The 23,346-nt window shown below is 36.2% G+C and overlaps 1 protein-coding gene across 1 annotated transcript; it reads left to right on the forward strand.

The window, feature by feature from the left end:
• Positions 1-18,169: 18,169 nt before the first annotated feature.
• Positions 18,170-20,692, forward strand: LOC131079351 ((R,S)-reticuline 7-O-methyltransferase). The gene is made up of 3 exons (XM_058017264.2): positions 18,170-19,078; positions 20,101-20,165; positions 20,271-20,692. Exons 1-3 carry the CDS (start codon positions 18,406-18,408, stop codon positions 20,580-20,582), a joined length of 1,050 nt encoding a protein of 349 aa, XP_057873247.2. The 5' UTR covers positions 18,170-18,405; the 3' UTR covers positions 20,583-20,692.
• The last annotated feature ends 2,654 nt before the right edge of the window (positions 20,693-23,346 follow it).

Here is a 23,346-nt window from a genome sequence, read left to right on the forward strand (position 1 = left end):
ATGGAGATTCAAGATGGTTGAATATGATAAGCAAATACTATGCAAGAGTAGATAGTGATGCTATGAAAAAGCTCTATGCTAATGCCAGTATAACAACAATACTCTAAATGCTTCCTTCTTTTGCTTGAGGAGAAGGGTTCTATTTATAGAAGAAATGGGGAAATGAAGGGTTAAGATTGAGTAATCATAACAAGGCTTAGGATTGAAAGATATTCAATCTATGTGAGACTTTCAACCCAATCCCATGTTGACAAGTGTCACCATGAGGAGCCTTGAGAGGAGAGATAAGGAGCATTAAATGCTTGAGGGGACATGATGGTTACCCTAGTCAAAGAAATAAATGCTTTGAAGAGACACATGGGTTACATGAGGGTTAAGTTAGGGGTTAAAGTCTTTAACCATGGGTGCAAGTGGAATTAACCATTAATGGTTATTGGAGACTTTGGGGATTAAGTGGTTGAAGGTTGAAAGCCTTCAATGGTTATCAAAGACTTTGAGCCATTTAGTGGTTGAAGGTTGAAAGCCTTTAATGGTTATCAAAGACTTTGAGGGTTTGAGAAGTGACTTCCCTTTTGCTTAGGAATGTGACAAAGTTTAGAGAAGGGGTTAGGTTATTTAGAAGTGATTAGAAAATTCTAGAAGGGGTTTAGGCATGCAAGTGGATTTTGTAGGAAAATGCAAGTGGGAGAAATTTTGGTATTTTCAATGAAAATAAAATCATTTATTCCAATTAAATGGTGTAATTTGCATTTGGATAAATATTCAAATAAATATTAATTTATTTAAATGAGAAAAATGAAGATAAAGCATTAAAATGCTTGAAGACTTTGAGGGAAACCATTAAAGGCTTGAAGACTTTAAGGAAAACCATTAAAGTCTTAAGAAGACTATAGAAGGAAGCCATCAAGTTTGAAGACTTTAAAGCCATCAAGTTTGAATACTTTAAGGGAAACCATTAAAGGTTTCAAGTGGGTGAGGATAAATAGGATTTTAAATAAATAATTTATTTAAAATAGTTGTGCAACTTGCTTTTGTAGGAAAATACAAGTGGGTGGAGGATAAAGGTGATTTAAATAAATTATTTATTTAAAATAATTGTGCAACTTGCTTTTATAGGAAAATACAAGTGGGTGGAGGATAAAGGTGATTTAAATAAATGTTAATTTATTTAAATGTGAGAGGTGGGATTTAAATAAATATTAATTTATTTAAATGTGAGAGAATATTTAATTAAATAAATATAATTTATTTATTTAATTAATGGTCTGAATTTGGTTAAGTGAATTAAATCAAATAAATTGAATAATTTATTTAATTAATAGGAGAAGAGGGTTAAGATGAATTAATTAAATATTAATTTAATTAATTATTAATTGATGGTTAAATAATCAAATAAATACTAAGTATTCATTTAATTAAGTGGACAGATTTATGTGATTACATTTGCCCCTCTTTGAGACGGTGCGGTTTATCACGTCGTTTCAAAGAAAAAAAAATAGATGTGAAGAAATGCCCCATAAAATGTAAATTTAATGGGTGGTATGCCCCCTCGAGAGATGGGCCAATTTTTTTTGAAAAATCGGGCGATCTCTCGAAAAAGAATGAAAAGTGGAGGGGAGGTAGAATAGAAGAAATTAGAACTAATGATGAAAGAATGGGAGAAAATGGAGTGAATATGAAGAAACAACAAGCCAACAAGTACCCTGAGGTCATGCAAGAGATACATAGCAGATGTAGTGTGAGGTTTGGATTGATGCTATACAATTGATCAAAATTGGTTGGACAATCTGGTGCAATCGGTTTAATTACCCCAGTCAAGTCAAAGCGTGACAGTTGATGTCAGTTGGTCGCTTGGACATGATAAAGTCCGAGTAAGTGAATCAAAGTGACCTGATGGTGACTTAGACAATTGATGTAATTGCCCGATGAAGTCAAGGTATATGAAGCAAAATACTCGTTGAGACGTAGACAATTGATGTAATTGTCTGTTGGATTATGTTTGATTGGTTGATCAATTGATATGTATGTGCGTGTGATGGATGGTTGTGGGGAATCATGGTAGCCCCGTTGAGACTAGGTCATTATGATAAATGCCTGATGTAGTCTAGGATTACCATGATCGATTACCTATTGAGACCCGAAGATACTTGATCAGAGTATCTGTTGATAGTCTAGGTGTGTGGGAGTCGATGTATCTGTGTAGATAGAGTAACTGGCTTAATTTTGTGGATGAGTGAGGATGGGAAGCGATGAAGGGATTAGGATGAGGTTGATGATCAAGATAGGGAGGGTGAGGGGGGATTCGATGTTAGATAGAAGATATGGAGGACTAGGACCGAGTCCTATGAAAGAAGATGAGTAAAATAGAGTATGCATTATTATGACTACGTATGCATGATATGCAACTATTATGAATGTATGGATGGATGGAATGCAACGAAATGCAATATATACAGATGAGATGGAATGATGATCCATGGTGCTTTATTTTTCATCATTGAGCTTTAAAATGTTGTAAGAAAATACAAGCAACTTGACATAATGATTCAAGATGACCAAAGTATTTCTTACATGGATTTTGATATAGCAAGTTAATACAAGCAACTTGATATAATGGATCAAGTTGACCAGAGTATTGCTTGCAGAATAGGCAAGGATTATCTCCTTTCATGCATGACTTGGATCATCCTCCTTGATCTTAGACTGATCATATCCTGAGACAAGTGCATACCGTAATAAGAGATAAAACCTTTATCCAGTTTGGATGAGGTAGGAGGAACCAAAGAAAGAGCATTGTACCTGCAAACCAAACAGTATATACATAAAGAATAAAGAATATGGATCCTTGGTAATGGTTCATGCTCATATGGTCGAGGTATACGATGTAGTCAGCAAGCCGTAGTGATCTATGACTGCATTTTGCATAAGATTACGTAGCTTAGTGAACTTCCCATGTAGACACCATTAGTACATGCCCCAGTACTTCATTGGAAGTAATGCGCAAACGATACAAAACAATGCTGAAAGATCCCGATACAGATAAACAAATGATTGTACTCATAAATCAACCAAGTATTTGATAGCTTAACATAATTTTCTTGTCAAAGAAAACGTCATCTTGTCTTTGTTTTGATAAGGAAGGATGCATCCTTGTTTAAGACAGTTTGGATTGTTGATGTTGATTGTGTTGGTCGAGTGATAAGTGGTCATTTGTGTGAGTATTTTGTCAATGTTTGTTTTGTATCTGATCGGATGAATATGTACAAGGTGTTGTCATGTTTTTGGGTGATTTTCGATGGTTTTTCCGATGTTTTTGGATTTTGTGAAACATTTTTGAATGTTTTTGGATTTTGTATTGTTTTTGAATGTTTTTGATATTTTCTGGGACATTTTTGAATGTTTTTGATATTTTTTATGATTGCCTGAATGAAGAGCGTAATGACACATAAGACAATGTAGAATCCACTTCCATCAATAGGTTAAGGGTATTGCCCCCAGTTTTTAGACCTGACTATGAAAAGGTGGGATGCTAGACGCATGGAGTACTTTCTTAATGACAGATGAATAACAAGCCATGGCTTTGGATGGATGGATGTATGTATGAAGTAAATGTGATTGCAACAAGTCTAAAAAGATAATGGAGCCATAGCCCTTACGAGTGGTGCCTGTTTGCTAGGTTTTCACCATCGCACTTACCCAAGGTGCCACCGGAGTGGTTGTTCACCGTTTGGATGCATGATTTTTCTTTACTTTTTTTGAATGTTTTTGTATTTTCTTTAGGACATTTTCTGAATGTTTTTGATATTTTCTGATATGTAGGGGAGCCTGATGCTCTGTATACCTTAGGTATAAAACCGTTTGAGGTGCATGCTATTGATTGGATCTGCGAGCGGTTCTCCATCTGATGTAGCCAACTGATATGCCCCAGACTCGAATACAGCAGTGACAACATATGGGCCCAGCCAGTTTGATTCAAACTTGCCTTGATGTTATCTGTTTGGTTGGTTGCAAGGATTTTCTCGAAGAACAAGATCACTTACCTCAAATGTACGAGATCTAACTCGGTGATTGTAGCTTCTACTTATGCGTTGCTGATAAGCCTTGAGGTGATTGTATGCAGCTTGTCGCTTCTCATCTAGTAACTCTAAGTCCTGAAGACGGGATACTCTGTATGCTTCATCATTGATGAGATTGTGCAATGAAACTCGTAAGGATGGTATCTCGACCTCAATAGGTAAGATAGCTTCAGCACCATAGACCAATGAATAAGGAGTTGCACCTGTAGGGGTCCGAATGCTAGTTCGATATGCCCATAGCGCTGGATTTAGTTGAACATGCCAATCACGGCCGGCATCATTGACTGTCTTCTTTAGGATCCTCAATATGTTTTTATTGGATGCTTCGACCTGACCATTGCCTTGTGGGTAATAGGGAGTGGAAAAGCGGTGTTGGATATGAAATTTCTCACAAAGTTCACAGACATCTTGATTTTTGAAAGGAAGACCGTTATCTGTGATGATGGACATGGGTACACCATACCGGCAGATGATGTAATTGAGGATGAATGAGGCGATCTGCTTGCTGGTGACTTGGGTAAGTGGAACAGCTTCGATCCACTTGGTGAAATATTCGGTGGCGGTAATAATAAATTTATGGCCGTTGGATGAAGATGGATGAATCTTACCCACAAGGTCAAGGCCCCATTAACAAAAAGGCCATGGTGTTGTGATTGGTTGCAGTTCCTAGGCTGGTGCATGTATCAGGTCACCAGGAACTTGACATTTCTTGCATTTTCTGACAAAGTAGTAGGAATCTTTTTCCATAGATGGCCAATAGTATCCAGCTCGCATGATCTTTTTGGCTAGTGATGGACCGCTTGCATGAGTCCCACAAATTCCTTCATGTACCTCTTCCAAAGCCTTTGTTATCTCATCTTGTTCCAGACATCGAAGGAGAGTACCATCAAGACTACGTCGATATAGGGTTTCGGCAATAATGGTATATCGAGCAGTTTGGCGAATGAAGGTTTTACGTTGGTTATTTGATTGGTTGGGAGGAAGGGTGTGATCGCGGAGATAGGTGTAGAACTCACTGTACCATGGGGATTCAGAACCGACAAGGTGACATATCATTTCGGATTCAGGGGTATCATAAGCGGGGATCCAAAGCTGTTCTACCAAGAACTCATAGCGTGTTGAATTCTGTGGAAGATCTAGGAGAGATGCGATGGTAGCCATAGCATTAGTAGCTTGATTCTGATCTCTTGGTATCTGTTCAAAGGTGATAGTAATAAATGATGTCTTAGATTGTCCACCATTTGCTTGTATGGCATGAGTTTATCATCCTTGGTCTGATATTCATCTGTTGCTTGTCGAATGACCAGTTGTGAGTCGCCATATACTTGTACTTTTAATTTCCATTGTATGGCTAGCCTGAGTCCTGTGATCAAACCCTCATATTCTGCTATGTTGTTTGTGCATGGAAATGTGAGCCTGTAAGACTTCGGGATGCTATCACCTTGAGGTGTGATAAACAAAATGCCTGCCCCCAAGCCATGCCTAGTGTATGAACCATCAAAATATAGTTTCCATGGCTGTGCTTCTGTGATCATGAATATCTCTTCATCTGGAAAATTGGAAATGAGAGGATGATCGCCTATGAGTGGTGCATCGGCCAACTGATCTGCAATAACCTAACCTTTGATAGCTTTACGGTCCACATACTCAATGTCAAATTCACTTAGAATCATCACCCATTTGGCCAAGCGACCTGTCCATGCTGCTTTGCTAAGTAAGTACTTGAGTGGATCAATCTTTGCGATGAGTTGTACCTTGTGTGTTAATAGATAGTGCCTCAGTTTAGTGGCTGCTAAGATTACTGCTAGGCAAACTCGCTCAATAGGTGTGTAATTGAGTTCATAGCCAACCAGTGTGCGAGAGATGTAGTATACATCACACTCTTTGCCTTCTGCATTATGTTGTGCCAGTAGTACACCCAATGCTGTACTTGTTGCTGAGATATAAAGTAACAACGGTCTACTTGAATCTGGTGGCATCAGCAATGGTGGATTCATGAGATAGTCTTTAAGCACCTGAAGTGCTTGTTGGCATTTGTCATCCCATTGAAAGCGGATGTTCTTGTGTAGCAGGTGTGTGAATGGGTGACACTTATCAGCCAATTGTGCAATGAATCTGCGGATGGATTGAAGCCGTCCTTGTAGTGTTCTTAGCTGACTGATATTCCTTGGAGGTGGCATGTCTATGATTGCTTTAACCTTTGCTGGATCAACCTCAATGCCTTTGCTTGAGACAATGTATCCTAGAAGCTTCCCGGAGGTCACTCCAAAGACACATTTCTTTGGGTTGAGTCGAACATGGTATTGTTCTAGTCTATCAAAGATTTTATCTAAGATGTGGAGATGCCCATCTCTAGTGAGTGATTTTGCTAGTAAGTCATCTACATAATCTTCCATCATAGTATGCATCATGTCATGGAAGATGGTGGTCATCGCTCTTTGATAGGTCGCTCTTGCATTCTTTAGACCAAAAGGCATTACATTCCAGCAGTATGTACCCCATGGACATGTGAAGGCTATCTTATGTTGATCTTCGGGTGCGATCTTTATCTGATTGTAGCCGGAAAAGCCATCCATGAGTGAAAGCATCGCATGTCCTGCTGTTAGATCCACTATGATGTCGATATTTGGTAGGGGAAAGTCATCCTTAGGACATGCCTTATTCAAATCTCTGAAGTCAGTACAAATGCGGATGCCCCCTTTTGGTTTGCCGATAGGCACAATGTTGGAGATCCATTCTGCATAATCAATTGGCCTAATGAAACCAACATCTAGGAGTTTCTTGAGTTCTATTTTGACTAGCACTGCAATCTGGGGATGCATCTTACGAAGCTTCTGCTTGACAGGTTTGGCTCCTTCTGCTACGGTGAGGTGATGCATGACTAAATCAGGATCAAGCCCAGGCATGTCTGCATATGACCATGCAAAGTTGATTTGACGCTTCTAGAAGAACTCTATAAACTTAGGTTGTTCCTCTAGAGTGAGAAGAGATGCCAGATGTATGATATGAGGATTTTCAGGAGTCCCCACATTGTATTCTTTGGTTTCCTCGATGAGAATCGTTGATCGTTCTTGTTGTGCATTAGCAGGGAGAATGTCAAACCCTTCATCCTCAGGCACCTTAGAGAGGTTTTCACCGTTGGATACGCTCTTTCTTTTTACTTTTGTCGGATCAAACAGTGCCACAGTGTGGTTTTCACTGGAAGATCCATGTTTTATTGTTATATTTTTGCAGCTAAAAGGTTTGGCATTCGCCCTGAAGTATGCTGCGCTATTAAGTTAAATGGCGAATCCATCTTTGTGATCTCCGCTTGGTAGGTTATCCCTTAATTCCAAAAATTCAATGATGGCCTCATCGTTTTGGAAGAGGTCAAGACATGGGGGATTTGGTTGGTTCCATTCGATGAGTTCAGGGTGGATAATGGGCATTACTGCATCGATTAGGTTAAGTGCGGGAGATGTATCAGTGAGGGTTAAGACGTTATGGTGAAGGTCGTTAATGGTACTCTCCCTGTCAGAATCAGGCGTAGGATGAGACATAGGGTCTATGGAAGATGTTTCTAGTTCGGGAACCCAAGTGGTCTTTATCTGCGCTTCTCCATAAACAGGGATATCTTTGCATGGCAGAGGTAGTGATGCATCTTCTTCATCTGAAGTATTAAGTTGTACCAAATCAAATTCCCATTCATGTGAGTCGGTCTCTGAATCACTTTCCAGCATCCGATTGCTATACCATACTGGGATGTCTTTTGAGTTAAACACTGCAGGTGTGATGGGTTGATGTACCTTTATAGTGATCGGTGCTACAGGAATTTTGATGGGGATTAAAGGTTTTGTTACTGGAAGTATCGACAGTGTTGACTTAGTGGCTTCTGTTGGAACGGCTGGTGCCATAGATGCTGCTGTAGGTTTCAATACAGTTGTTGCTACAAATGGTGTTGCTGATGGGATTACCGGTTCGTTTGATGGAATGAATGACATTGGTGACGGTTGTGGTGGGGTTGTGAGCCTCGATGGGGCAGTGGGGATAGTGCTTGATGGTGCTTAGATTATGAAAGGTGTCCTCTTTGCAGTAGGTGGGCAAAATGGTTTGCTGGGTTTTCCTTTGAATCTGAGTTTAGGAAGGATCTCTTTTTCAAAGCCTAGGCCTGTATTACCTTTGGGCTTTAATTCTGGTAGCAAAGGTTCATGTCGTCCTTGTTTGCAATATCCCAAAGCACTCTGACCATCATACCCCATTATTTGCATAATGAGGAGGCCTTTACCGTACTGATCCTTAGGAAGTATAACTCAAGGGATGTCAGTGGTGATGGGATCCTTATAGATCCATTTCGCCAGGTCCTCATCTTGTGTTTCTTCCTCTTGACTTTTTCCAAGAATGAAGGGCGTCAAAGCACATGCTGGTATGCTTAGTGGTTGCTGGAGTACCTGCTGTGGTTTACCATGTGTTCTAGGAGAAGTGGGCATTTGTCCCACACAAAAGAGTTGACTTAAGTTATATTCCCCGGGACCTTCCTCTGTGATTTTCATCTTAAGCTTTTCTTGCTTTGGTATAGTGGTGTTCGAACTGGCAAGAGAGGCGGGACTGATATATGATGTGGAGGAAATGGCTTCTCTATTGTTAGGAACAGTAATCTCTGGTTGATGGCTGATATTATGACAGTATGCAAAGGGATTTGCATCACCCAGGATTGTGATCTCTACACCATTATGTGGGAACTTGATACATTGATGGTAGGTAGATGGAACGGCTTGCATGGCATGTATCCAAGGTCTTCCTAACAATATATTGTATGGCAGAGGAAGGTCCAGAACCTGACAAATGATGTGCTTTACCACGGGGCCCACTCGGATTGGTAGTACCACAACTCCTTTGGATGAACGCTCCGCATCATCATAGGCTTTGATTGTGATCTTCTGACGAGGATCCACTGATTCTACCGAATATCCCAATGCTGTGACCAACTGTAGTGTGCAAATATTCAGGCCTGCTCCATTATCGATCAAGACTCACTTGATCCGATGCTGGTTGATAAATCCTTCGATGTGGAGTGAGGCGTTATGCGGTTGTTGGAAGGAAGAGTTGTCACTTTCAGAAAAAGTGAGACAAGGTGATGACTTGAGACTTCCAACCATGGCTTGAAATTGGTCTGTATTCAGATTTGTAGGGACTGACGCCTCTTGGAGTGCTTGATCCAAGATAGTTTTATGAGAGGGTGATAGGCGCAAAAGCTCTAAAATGGATATAAGTGCAAGGGTTTTGTCTAATTGTTCCACAAGATTGTACTGCTTTGGGGTGGAGGTGGTGCCTTGTGGAGCTGCCTTGATGGTAACTTTGCCGCGACGCGTAACAACATTGCAATCTGAGTTGGGATTTTTGAAGGTTATGGTTGCAACTTGTTCATTGGCATCATACAGATGATTTACAGTGTAATTATACGCAGCCTGCGTATAATCAGTGGTATCAGTGCCTCGCCTGGAAGTGGAAGGATCTCTTTGATCTTGTGAGGGAAGTGGATTTTTGAACATCAAATGATCATTATTGGTTGTTTTTGGATCATGTCCTTCAATTTCAATTTCTCCTCGATCAATAAGATCCTGAATGAGATATTTCAATCGGTGACAATTACTTGTCTTGTGTCCTCTTCCTTGATGGAACTCACAGTGTTCAGTATCTCTCCACCATGCCGGTTTGACCTGAGGCTCATAGTTTGATAGCTTAGGTAGAGTGATCAAATTTTGAGAAATGAGTTGTCGCAACATTGTTTCAATGGGTTCCCCTAAGGGAGTGTATGTGCTTTTTTGTTTTTGCTGACGAGGTCTAGGTTCATCGTGAGATGTGATGCGACCTTGATTAGAAGGAACATTTGTGTTGTTCTGAGGTGGAGGATTTTGTCCTGCAAACCGAACCACAGGTTGTGCATTTTGGATAGTTCGAGCATCCACAACCCCATCATTGACGATATTCTTATTCTTGTTCCAAAAGTTTGGTTTATCACTATTGAAGCGTGGGCGAGGACCAGCTTTTGGTTCATTAAAGATTTTGATGAGTCCTTTCTTGATGAGTGCCCTTTAACATTTTAAACCCTTGGTGATCATATCATTAAAAGAGTCTGTGTCTTTGACATCTAGGTGAAATTCCATTTCTTCGTTTAAGTTGGAAATGAAAATTTCCACTAGTTCTCGTTCAGGTAACTGAAGAGAACGTCTGCTAGACATTTGGCGCCATCGTTGCAGGAGTACTGAGAATAGTTCACCTGGTTTTTGTTTGGTATTGCACAGATCAGCCATGGTGATGTCGCGTTCAATGTTATAAGAGTAATGAGATAGGAACTTCTGGATGAGTTCCTCAAATGTTCTAATGCCACCTGGTAGTCGGGAAAACCATGATGTGGTTGTTCCTCCCAAGCTTTGGGGAAAAAGGCACATTAGGTATGTGTCTTCATATGCCACTTCAAGACAAGCAAAATGAAATTCTCGGACATGATCACGGGGATCCCCCTTTCCTCTATATTTTTCAAATTTGGGTGTTTCGAATCCACGTGGAAAGGGTGGCATATAAAGATTCCTATCAAACGGATAGGGATAGATGTCGTTAAGTGAGAATTGATTGGTCTTAACACCACTATGAAGTTGTTGGGCGAGATTCTCGACTTGTTGCCGCAACATCTCCATTTCATTTGGAGGAGGAGGTGGTGGGTTACCTCGAGGAATGTTATATCTGATGTGATTTCTACCTCTTTCCTCCTCATGGCAACTTTGTCTTTCTGATGCTTGTCTTAATTGGGCAAGATCAAAGTCAGAGGGGAGTTTGGCTCCTTCTTGAGCGAGTTTTAAGAAGTGAGCATCCGCATTGCTTCTGAGTATTTCATCAAATTATCTGTTAAAGTGAGGGTTATGCTGAACCCTTTCGATTGTTGAAGGAGTGGGAGTACTTGGGTTTTCATCATTTATATTTCCTCCAAGTGCTTCTTGAAATTCATTGAGATTTTCGTCTTCTTCTTCCTCAATTTCTATTTCTCGTTGCCTTGACCGTGATCGGGTTTGAGCCATTTTTGCTTACAAGTTTGTTGTTGAAGTTGATTGAAGATGATGATGAGTTGTCGATGAAATGAAAGATTGATGGTTGGTGATTTGTGTTGTGTGTGGATCTCTAGCACTTTAAGGTAGATGTAACCGAAATTCCTTCTTTGAATTGCTTGTTTGTTTGAGGAGTTTGGATGTGATAAGGTGTAGAGAAATCTGAGATGTGTTATATATTTTGACTACCTAGCAATGAGAGGATTCACTCATGAACTAGTTTTAACCTGCGTAGATGTGTCTCTTAGGATGAGCTTATCCTAGATGTAGAAACAATCTAAAAAGTGATGTGATGTGTTTGATTTCAAGCAATATCTAAAAAAGGAATCTTGGGACAAGAACCTCTTAATGTTTTGAGAGTTTTGGGATGGATTGATGATGGAATAATGATGTATGAATGAGATGATGGATGTTTTGTTTTCAACTTCAATAAAAACTTTGTGTTACAAATGGAACAAACTCTACTTCTTCCCTTTCAGGCATTGGTGGCACTTCTCGAGCTGTGTTGTAGGTGATACAGATGTTTGGGAAGAAGTTGGGATTAATCTTTCCTCCTTGATTTTTGTGATAACTCAAAGCTCTATATTGCATAAAAGCTCTGTGGTTCAATGATTCTGAATCAAACTCGTTTGTTTTACCTTGAAGGTATAGACGCATGCGATGTAGAAAGACTCTATGTGAGACAAAAATTTATCTATTGAGATAGAAGAATTTCCTCCTTTTGATCAAAGCCTTTGAGCTTAATGGTCTCCTTTTCAAGTTGATATTCTGATGACACTTCTTCTTTCGCAAGATGTGAAGAATGGTCATAAAATTTGTCTCTTTGTTGTTTGCACTTTGTTTTTGGTATTTTTGTTTGTTTTTGAGAAATGTTGGATGAATACTGTGTTTTTGGGATTGATTTTCTGATTTTTCTTTGACAATAAAACATAGCAAGCACACAAACACAAGAATGTTGCCTCAAAGGCACAAATGAGTATGGGTCTAGATCAACCCAATCCTTGGACTTGTTTTTGACCCTTCCTTTAGATGTATTTAAAGGTGTATTTCAAAAGCCTGAAGTCGGCTCAATTTGCACTAGGTCTTTAAAACGAACACACTTCAAACACTTTTTATCCCTAAGGTCAAATGGTCAGTTGTGATAAATTTAGCCCACATCTTGATATTTCTTCGACTTTGGTATTACATACCTTATGAATCCCGCCGTGGCAGCTAAGGATGTGATATACTAAGTCTTGCATGAGCATAACAAATAGATGATCCCTATGATGGGGGAGTCACCACTTTTATCAAGCCACAAGTGACTTTTCAAAAAGCTATGTTTCTACTCAAGGAAATATGTATGGTGAGTATCTTGGGAGCAAAACCATCTATGCTCTTGCACTAAATTATATCTCAAATATCCTCAATCAATAGAATGGGTGGGCTACTACTTAAAGGTGTTTAGTCATGTTCAATGTTTTTAGACATAAGTTCATTCTGCAGTGACTCACTTAAGAGCCTTGTAACTGGTGGTGGGGCCCATTTGTCCTTTCGGCCAGTTACACTGTAGAAACAGCTATACCCAAGGCTATAGCTTTCGCTCACACTTGATTTCTATAGCGGCTCGAAGGATTTACCGCTCAAGGTCGTTCCCAAGAGTGATGTGTCTCTTGGCAGGCCTCTCTTAAAAAGATAAAATTTTGAGTGTTACTAACACTTTTCTCTTGCACCTAGGACCACGAAAGCCAAGGGAGAGGATAGTGTGTGTTAGAAGTAGGACCACTCGACCAACTCTTTGTACAAGTGTGCCAAGCACGAAAAACACTTGTTCCTTTTAATCTATCATTGCAATGTGATCTAACTATTTGGAGATGTTGCTCCAACAATCATGGTGTTCTTTTTAATTTTCAAAGGCAATTGTTTGAGTAAACTAGAATTTGAAAATCCTGGTCAACTTAATGAAAAACACGTTTGCATGAAGTAAAATTGCTTTAAAAAATGAGACAAGTTGATTGTGAATTTTATTTGCACCAAAAATGGAAGTGTGGATTGTGAGTTTTATCTTGATGCAAGAAATAAAATTTGCCTTGTTGATTTTAAGCACCAAAACGAAGTTTGTTTCCTAACTTGCAAAAAAAATAAAGTTGTTTTTGTATAAGTTTGTGGTTCTTTTTACCTTGGAACAATGAAATTCTTTTTAAGAGCCCCAAACAAATGTGTGATTCTTTTTTAAAAGCCCAAATTTGAAATGTGAAGTTAATTTTAAACCAAAATAAAAAGTGAATTCATTTTTAAAACCAACTTCAAAAAACAAGTTAGTAAAAAATATAAATCTACTTTTTAATCTAATTTAAATCTGCACAAAAGAGAAAAATAGTTAGTAAAATCCGCCTATTTGGTGGGCTTCTACAAGCCTAATTTTTTATTTTTTATTATTTTTTTTTTTGGTTACAAGGTGATTTGTACAACGTTTTGTTACAATAGCGCTAGTTTGCGTTTGAACAGAGGCACTATTTAACACAAACACACTAAAAGAAAGAAAGACAGAGAAGGCAAAAGCACTGAAACAGGGTGAATAGTGCCAAAATAATGTCAAACTCACCAAAACAGTGTCAAAAGCGCAACCTGTGTGACATTTTCAACATTCAAACATGTTATTGGTTAAAAAAAAAAAAAAAAAGAGTTGATCTTTTTGGTGTTTGGATTCATGTCGGGTTCACCAAATGATGCTTTGCAAAAAGGATTAGAAAATCTGTTTGATGGCAACACACACAAGAGCACAAGAAACAAACGTTAGTGTTAGCAACAAAAGATTATCCTAAACAGGCATATCAAGAGAGCTATTAAGCATGAAATAGAAAGCATATAAACATAGAATAAAATAGCTAATCAAGATGCTCATAGTTGCTCCTCCCTTGTTCCTCTCCTCTCCAAGTCCCAAATGAGTGTAGCTCTTAGCCTTTAGCACTAGCCATGGATGCCATATGGAGATTCAAGATGGTTGAATATGATAAGCAAATACTATGCAAGAGTAGATAGTGATGCTATGAAAAAGCTCTATGCTAATGCCAGTATAACAACAATACTCTAAATGCTTCCTTCTTTTGCTTGAGGAGAAGGGTTCTATTTATAGAAGAAATGGGGAAATGAAGGGTTAAGATTGAGTAATCTTAACAAGGCTTAGGATTGAAAGATATTCAATCCATGTGAGACTTTCAACCCAATCCCATGTTGACAAGTGTCACCATGAGGAGCCTTGAGAGGAGAGATAAGGAGCATTAAATGCTTGAGGGGACATGATGGTTACCCTAGTCAAAGAAATAAATGCTTTGAAGAGACACATGGGTTACATGAGGGTTAAGTTAGGGGTTAAAGTCCTTAACCATGGGTGCAAGTGGAATTAACCATTAATGGTTATTGGAGACTTTGGGGATTAAGTAGTTGAAGGTTGAAAGCCTTCAATGGTTATCAAAGACTTTGAGCCATTTAGTGGTTGAAGGTTGAAAGCCTTTAATGGTTATCAAAGACTTTGAGGGTTTGAGAAGTGACTTCCCTTTTGCTTAGGAATGTGACAAAGTTTAGAGAAGGGGTTAGGTTATTTAGAAGTGATTAGAAAATTCTAGAAGGGGTTTAGGCATGCAAGTGGATTTTGTAGGAAAATGCAAGTGGGAGAAATTTTGGTATTTTCAATGAAAATAAAATCATTTATTTCAATTAAATGGTGTAATTTGCATTTGGATAAATATTCAAATAAATATTAATTTATTTAAATGAGAAAAATGAAGATAAAGCATTAAAATGCTTGAAGACTTTGAGGGAAACCATTAAAGGCTTGAAGACTTTAAGGAAAACCATTAAAGTCTTAAGAAGACTATAGAAGGAAGCCATCAAGTTTGAAGACTTTAAAGCCATCAAGTTTGAAGACTTTAAAGCCATCAAGTTTGAATACTTTAAGGGAAACCATTAAAGGTTTCAAGTGGGTGAGGATAAATAGGATTTTAAATAAATAATTTATTTAAAATAGTTGTGCAACTTGCTTTTGTAGGAAAATACAAGTGGGTGGAGGATAAAGGTGATTTAAATAAATTATTTATTTAAAATAATTGTGCAACTTGCTTTTATAGGAAAATACAAGTGGGTGGAGGATAAAGGTGATTTAAATAAATGTTAATTTATTTAAATGTGAGAGGTGGGATTTAAATAAATATTAATTTATTTAAATGTGAGAGAATATTTAATTAAATAAATATAATTTATTTATTTAATTAATGGTCTGAATTTGGTTAAGTGAATTAAATCAAATAAATTGAATAATTTATTTAATTAATAGGAGAAGAGGGTTAAGATGAATTAATTAAATATTAATTTAATTAATTATTAATTGATGGTTAAATAATCAAATAAATACCAAGTATTCATTTAATTAAGTGGACAGATTTATGTGACTACATAAACATTAGATTGAAAATAAACATTTTTTAATGACTAAATGAAAGATCTTTAAATTTATTATTAAAGGTTATTAAATTATTTTGTATATTAAAATGATTAATTAGACTGTAATAGTATTGCCTAAGATTATAAAGAAAATGAGATTGATTAACAAAAAAATTATTAAGTGGTTTGTTCATTTTAAAAAATAAACAATTTTTTTAAAACTCTAATTAATAATTGTTTATCAAAAATAAAATTGGACTTTAAAAATAAAATAAAATTGATTAAAATTTTACTAATTGGTTTGCTCATTTTAATTTAAAATAAATAAAATTTTCAAACAACACACTACCTAATAAAATTAGTAATATAACGAGTCCTTTAAAAATTTTGTTTATTTTTTAAAATGATTAAAATAAAAATTGATTAATTGTACTAAAAAGAGTTAGTTAATATAGCCTAAAAAGCCATTTAAGCTTGCTTGATTTATGATAAAAAAAATTGAAAAGTTTAAAGTTCAATTTAGATACTAACAAAAAATTTAAACAACACACAAATTAATAAAATTAGTACTATACATATTAATTAGTACTATAGTATGTTATTTAAATTTTTGTTTATTTTTTCAAATAATAATTTTTTTTTTTGATTAATTGGACTTTAGCCTAAAGAAGTGCTAAAAAGAATTAGTTAATATAGCTATACCATCAAACTTGATTGACTTATGATATTAAATGAAATGTTTACCTTCACCACATATTACTAATTTTAGAGTAAAAATTCAATTAATTAATATAATTCAACTGAAAACAACAACTTTGTAAACTTATAAATATGAAATGAAAAATTGAAATTCAATGCAAACTATTAATTTACTATTAAAATTGTTTGGTTCACAATACAATTTTTTTCTACAAGAAGAAAGTATCAAACCATTGACTTCTTTTAATATTAAATTCATCATTTCACATTATATTTAATTTAAAAAACAATACAAAATTTAAAAACTCTTATTTAAATTAGAATATAATTAATTATGTGGAAAGGTCTTATAAAATGACAAGCATGGGGTTCTAAAATGTCAATAGAGAAAATCCACTCTTTTTTCAATGATAAGAATAAAAGAATGAATGTTGAAAAAAAAATATAATAATAATATAATCTATGATAAGAATAAAAGAATGAATGTTAAAAAATATAATGATATAATAATATAATCTTTATAAAAAAATTAATAATAATTTATTCTTAATAACAATATAATAATATAATATTTTTTAGGTGGAAAAACTATTCTTATAATGATATTTTTTTGGTATTTTCATTAATTTTTAAAAAAATATAAGCATGTGAGTTTTTAAAACAAAAATATCAATAATAAGAGAGGCAATGTCAAGTTCCTAGTTTAGAGAAAAAATTAGAAAAACATTTGATACCATTTTTTTTAATAGAAAATCCATTTACTTGCAAAAATCTAGAATTATTGTTAGTAACAAAATAATTTGAAATATATCATGATATTGTAAATATTGCATAAAAATAATTGCAAATAAACATATAAATATTTTAGAAAATAAAATAAAATTGTTCAATTATATTAAATTGAAATCTAGTTTATATATATATATATATATAAATATATATAACAATAAAATATAAATAAAACATAAAATAAATGTCAAATCTCATAAATTCAAAACCTAAACAAATTTTATTTATACAAATATTTTTAGAAAATTTATTTTCTTAAAAAAAAAAAAAAGACCTAATCCTTAATCTACTAATAAAATTCAATGACTGAAAAATATTCTATCAAATTGGATCCCTAAATAAATTCTACCAATATTTAACAAAAAAACAAAACAATTGTTGTTGCTTAGCGAAGATAATATTTTCATAAACAACTAAATACAACATAACTGTAAAGCCCATCTCCTCTTTTCTATTCATTATCTCTTATGAATTCAATCCATTCCACCTCCATATAAACAACAAAATATGACATAATTGTAAAGCTCATATCCTCTTTTCTATTCTTCCACCTATTTTCATAAACAACAAATACAGATGCCACATCTATTCTTCTACTTATTTTCATAAACAACAAAATATGACATAATTGTAAAGCCCATCTCCTCTTTTCTATTCTTTCAGATCTCCAAAAGAACATCTCTTATGAATTCAATCCATTCTACCTCCATGTCAGTCGGACTTACTTTTATAAACAAAAAAAATTGACATACTGTAAAGCCCATCTCCTCTTTTCTATTCTTTCATATTTTCTCAAAAGAACATCCCTTATGAGTTCAATCCATTCCACATCCATATGTATCCCCATTGACAGGCACACCAATCAAACAGATCTAATAGATATAGATATATGCCATTCATTTAACAGCTCTGAAAAATAAAAATTCATTAGATCAGTAATTCCATAAACGTTCAAACAATGGGCTGCTATATTCCCCACCTAAAGACAAACCATCATTGTTGATTTGAACTTGTTCTCTGTTCCTTGCGGCCTCCCAATTTTAATTGGCAAAAAAAAGCTATTGTTTATAACAATCAAAGGTCTTAGGTGACTCTGCTTGCTGGGAAGACTGGGGAATGGTCCGAATGTGGACAATGAAGCATGAAGCGTAATACATCATGATGGATTCCGAAAAAAAACTTAAATTAAAGAGTTTGGGTCAATGGTCTTGTTCCGCAACTATGATTTTGTTCTATATAATGTCACCCACTATAATCGTGCTGCATGTCTGTAACAGTAGGAGAACAAAATAAATCTTCAATTCTGGAGGTCTGAACTGTCAATCTTGGTGTTACTAAACAAAATGGGTAGTGATGAGTCTCAGAAAGCTTTGGACACCATCTTTTCTTTTGTTCCCACCCTTGTTCTGAAATCTGCCCTGCTGCTGAAAATACCAGACATTATAGCAAGAGAAGGGCCTGAAGCATCTCTTTCTCTCCATGAAATCGCTGCCCTCCTTCCCACCCAAACTCCTAATCTCCATTACCTCTCTCGCATCCTCACTTATCTCTCTGCCAAGGGAATTTTCATTCAATCTCAGGCCAACAATGAGCCCTCTTATGCTCTCACTAACACTGCAAAACTTTTCTTTGTGAATGAGAAGAATCCCTTCAGTCTTGTTCCTGTGGCTCTCATGCAATCTGATGAGGTTTTGCAGAAGTCATGGCACTATCTCCATGAAAGTGTGCTTCACGGTTGTCAAGCTTTCGAGAAGGCCCATGGGAAAGACCTGTGGAGCTATGGGAAGGACGACCCCCACGTCAACAACATTGTCAATGATTGCATGGCCTCATTTACAATGATGGGGATGGCCCAGATTGTGAATTGCTATGAGGGGTTTAGGGAGGTGCAGAGCATGGTCGATGTGGGTGGAGGAAAAGGAACTGCCTTGGGGCAGATTGTGAAGGCATATCCACACATTCAAGGGATTAACTTTGATCTTCCTCATGTTGTTGCAACTGCTCCATCTATTCCCGGTTTATTTCTTCTCCTAACAATTACTCTGGTTTTTAAATTTTTGAAAATAGAAAAACGCAGGCAGGTTAGGATGTTTGGTTGTTAAAAAAAAGCTCTTAGTTATTTTGATAATCTCCCAAGAGGCAGAGGAGTAAAGGGCTAACTTTCTGTGTTGATTCCAACATGCATCTTTCTTTGTGAAAATTAGGCACCCCCGGGACACTTCTCCTCCCCAATTCTCCGACTTTCTGCTATTTTACTCACATCACAAACTTCCTCCAGTAGGTCATCAAATATAGACTTGCTGTCCTTTTGAGCAAGGGAGAACTTTTTCTCCATACCAACTGTGAGTGCCTGTTAATCAGGCACCCGTTAGCGGCATGGCCCGCCTTGAAGCAACTATTACAAACCACAAACAAAACCTCAAAAGTAATCTGTTGCTTCCAAATCCCCAATTTGGTGATCTCAGAGAGGAGAACCTTGTCCACCTCCACAAGAACACAGAATCTACAAGGAAAGGAGTATTTCCCTAGATATACCGTTGATTGAATCCACCTTCAACACAAGAGCACAGAATCTACCACAAAGCAGTCTTTTCCTAGATACAGTGACTGAATCCACCTTTAACAGTTGTTCAAATGAATTAGCAATGCCAGCAAAGACCTCCTCCACCCTGTATTCCAGCGGCAGACCAGGAAGCCCTACCCAGTACCCCAACAATTTTTTTCTTTTAAACCCACCCACACAGGTATATGTTTGAACAGGAACATGTGACAAACATGCAAGTCCATTAAAGTTTGAAATTAGAACATTCAGCTATTTCAACTCTTCTCAGCTTGCCCTCTACTTATAATGATTATTCCGTTTCTTATAATGAATATCTATATCAGATTGATTTTAGATTTGTTGTGTATTTTTTTCAATCAATTTTTCAGATCACATTCACTTATCAATAGTATAAATTCAAACATCCATTGAAAAGAAAAACACAAGATGGACCATGAAAAACTTATGCAACCTATATAATTTTTTCCGTATTCAGGAATTCAACATGTGGGGGGCAATATGTTCGAGAGCATACCCTCTGCAGGCGCCATTTTTATCAAGGTAATTGAAAATTAACCACAATGGCTTCTGCCTTTCGGTACATGGTATTGAACGAATATTATACATAATAATTTAGCAACTGATTTTGACAATTTGACGAAACAGAAAGTCTTGATCGACTGGGACGATGAGAGCTGCTCCAAGATATTTGAAAACTGTTACAAGGCTTTGCCTGAAAACGGCAGGCTTATATTAGCAGAAGATGTGGTGCAAAACCACTCTACAGCAAGTGAATCTCTTGAAATGGTTGCCGATCTAATCATGATGGCGCATGCAAATGGGGGAAGAGAGAGAAGCGAGGAGGAGTGGAAGAAAATGCTTCACAATTCTGGCTTCCCTCTGGTTAAAGTAGTGGGGCTGCCTGGAATATTTACAAAGTTGAAGATTGTGGAAGCTATAAAGATGAAAACAGAGTAATTTAAAAGTTTTAAACATCTGGGCACAATTCAGTGTTCTAAATACCGATAAAAAAATTTCTAATCCATCATATCGGTGTATCTTCTTTGACTGTACTTAATCTAAAAATATAGAGTTCAAGCAACTTGTCAGTTATTCAAACTTATTTTCTTGGTGAATTTTGAGCTGTGAAAAGTGTACATCATTTGCCATTCTCAAAGTCTTTTGAAATGTTTTGTTCTGTTTTATGAATTTAGTTTTACCAGTCTAATTTTGTCTATTTCCAGGCCATGGTATCGTGGAAATTTCAGAGCGTTTTCTCTGACTTTTTCCTGCATGGTGAAGTCCACCACGGAATCGCATATTTATAACAAAATGTTGTCTGATTCAGAAAAAAAATTATTAGCCGATAGGCTTTTATATGTTAAGACTTTGACCGGATTCGTAATTGTCTTACGCCGGTTTTTATGGGTGTTGCCGAAAAATTTGTGCCGACGGAAAAGTGGTCGATAGCGGATGTGTCATTTCTGATTGTCTTGGCCGATAGCGTTCTTTCTGTTGGAAGTTGACTGATTCTGAGACGGGGGTGAATCAGAGTCAGTGGAGATAGCACAAAATTAAAACCTTTTAATTCATAAACAAGTGCACATAGTTCTGACTAAACTGAATGAAACAGGTGAACATTTGTTCAAAGCTTATGACAGACTCAAACTTCTTGCATGCACAGATGTAACCGAGGTATACTGCTTTGAGACAAATAACTAAATTGCACTATAAATCAGACACTCAATTTGACATGCTTTCGAAAAAAACAAAACAGATTTAATGCAGTAAATGGAAATCATAGAAGGAAGAGAAAACTAATTGAACACAATAACACATAACATATAATTTTTCTTGAGTGGAAAACTCTTTTGGGGTAGAAAAACCATTCGAACTATTTCATTTATTATCTCAAAGAACATAAGTTCTGTACACAAAATTTAGAAGTCTCTTGCTTCAAGGAGCACCAACCCCTTTGTTCCATACAATTTCAAAACATCCGCAGTTTATAATCACTGATAAACTCATAATTGCACATTAACACCACAACTATAAATTTGTCAATGATCGAACAAGCTTACAAGTATAACTCAATAATCTCTTTTCAATCTCTGTTATAAAATCAGAGATAATAATTTCCAACCAAAAGAATGATTTTAATCTTTTTCACTCACTCATCTATCTCAATCTCTGTTAATGTAATCAGAGAGAGTAAACAAAATAAAATACGTATTTCAGTTTCAATATGCTCTGTTATTAAATCATCTTCTTGTGAATATTTCTCATCATCAACCTGTGTATATATAATGCATTATGTCTGTAGGCCTTCATCAGTGACCCTCAAATAGAGTGACTAAACCCTAACTAGGGTTTGAGATCTTGTTAACAAAAAACTGAAGAGCAAACATTTTCGGCAGAGCCATACTCACTCAAAACTACCTGCAACTGTCTTCCGTAAGCAACCAATAACCACATAAAGTCAACTTGACTCAGGATAAAATCTCCAATTGTAACCCTCATATTGGGTTACCGAACCCACCAAACCTTAACTAGGGTTCGTTACAAAAAAAAACTGTTTACCACAATCAACAAAAACTGTTTTGATTCAACTAAAAAAAAAAACAATCTAAGCATTTCAGACTCTATAAATATAGTGTCATTTCCATTGAATGCAAACAGAGATGTTCAAAATTTATTTCTTCTGCAATCTTTTAACCACAAAGAAGAAAAAAAAACTACATATTTTCCTTCACAGAGAATCATTTCACTTTGATCTCTTTGGAAAAAAGAGACGTTACCCATAGTATTCACAGAAATCTTTAAAGAGTTGACTGCTTAATACCTGGATACACAACCAACATCACCTGGAGATGAAGCTGAATTCAAAACGTTTATACCCATACAAGATTTGCACATAATCCTACAATAATCGGCCATAGATTTAAGAATAATAACTTTCCACTGCGTATTACATAGCATGACTAGCGAACAGACCAAGATTCAAGCCCTTGAAGGAGTGACAACCTCTGTACATTCTTCATGATAGCAGCTTAGGGTTTCCTACAAAGAACAACTCGAAACAATGATACAATATTGTATTGACTTCACATTAAAATTTGCCCTTTGCAAAAATGAAATAGAGTTTGAAATTCGCAACCAAAGAATAACATAGGTTTTGAAGTCCGCTGAAATACATAACCAAGGATGTTGGCTCAATGAAAAAGAAGCACACGTCACACAGTGACAAGGCAGGTCGGGCCCACAACCAAATAAACCAAGGGAAGACGACAATGCATAGAATAAACCCTTTTTGTCATCAAGGACAAATAAGGGACAACAAACTCTCCCTATGTCCTTGATGACAAAAATTGTGTCATCATTGACATGTATCAACTGTAGAAATGCCAACCAGAAATGAGCCACAATGTGATGCCCCTGTCAATCACTGTCAATAAACATCATATGTTAGTGAGAATAATATGAGAATAATCTGTATGCTGTAAACTGCCTGAGCAAAGATACATGTTGCCTATGCAAAGATACCAGACTGAATCAAAGAGACCAAAATGAATCAGAATCATGAAAAACAAAAACCATTGTCAATAACCAATACTACCACTGTCAATAACCAATACTATCACGAAGCTAATGCTGTCAAAGATAAGATACAATATTGCCATAACCAATGAAAATGAACCAATGATGTTGTCAAATCAAATGACCACTATAATCAAAGCTGTTA

This window comes from Cryptomeria japonica, chromosome 11 (assembly GCF_030272615.1).
Source record: "Cryptomeria japonica chromosome 11, Sugi_1.0, whole genome shotgun sequence".
Taxonomy (NCBI): domain Eukaryota; kingdom Viridiplantae; phylum Streptophyta; class Pinopsida; order Cupressales; family Cupressaceae; genus Cryptomeria; species Cryptomeria japonica.

Excerpts from the sequence above, each read along its gene's own strand:
- LOC131079351 (XM_058017264.2), top strand. The coding sequence starts at position 18,406 with ATGGGTAGTGATGAGTCTCAGAAAGCTTTGGACACCATCTTTTCTTTT. Across the intron at positions 19,079-20,100 it reads AACTGCTCCATCTATTCCCG|GAATTCAACATGTGGGGGGC; the intron begins GTTTATTTCTTC and ends TTCCGTATTCAG. Across the intron at positions 20,166-20,270 it reads CAGGCGCCATTTTTATCAAG|AAAGTCTTGATCGACTGGGA; the intron begins GTAATTGAAAAT and ends TTGACGAAACAG.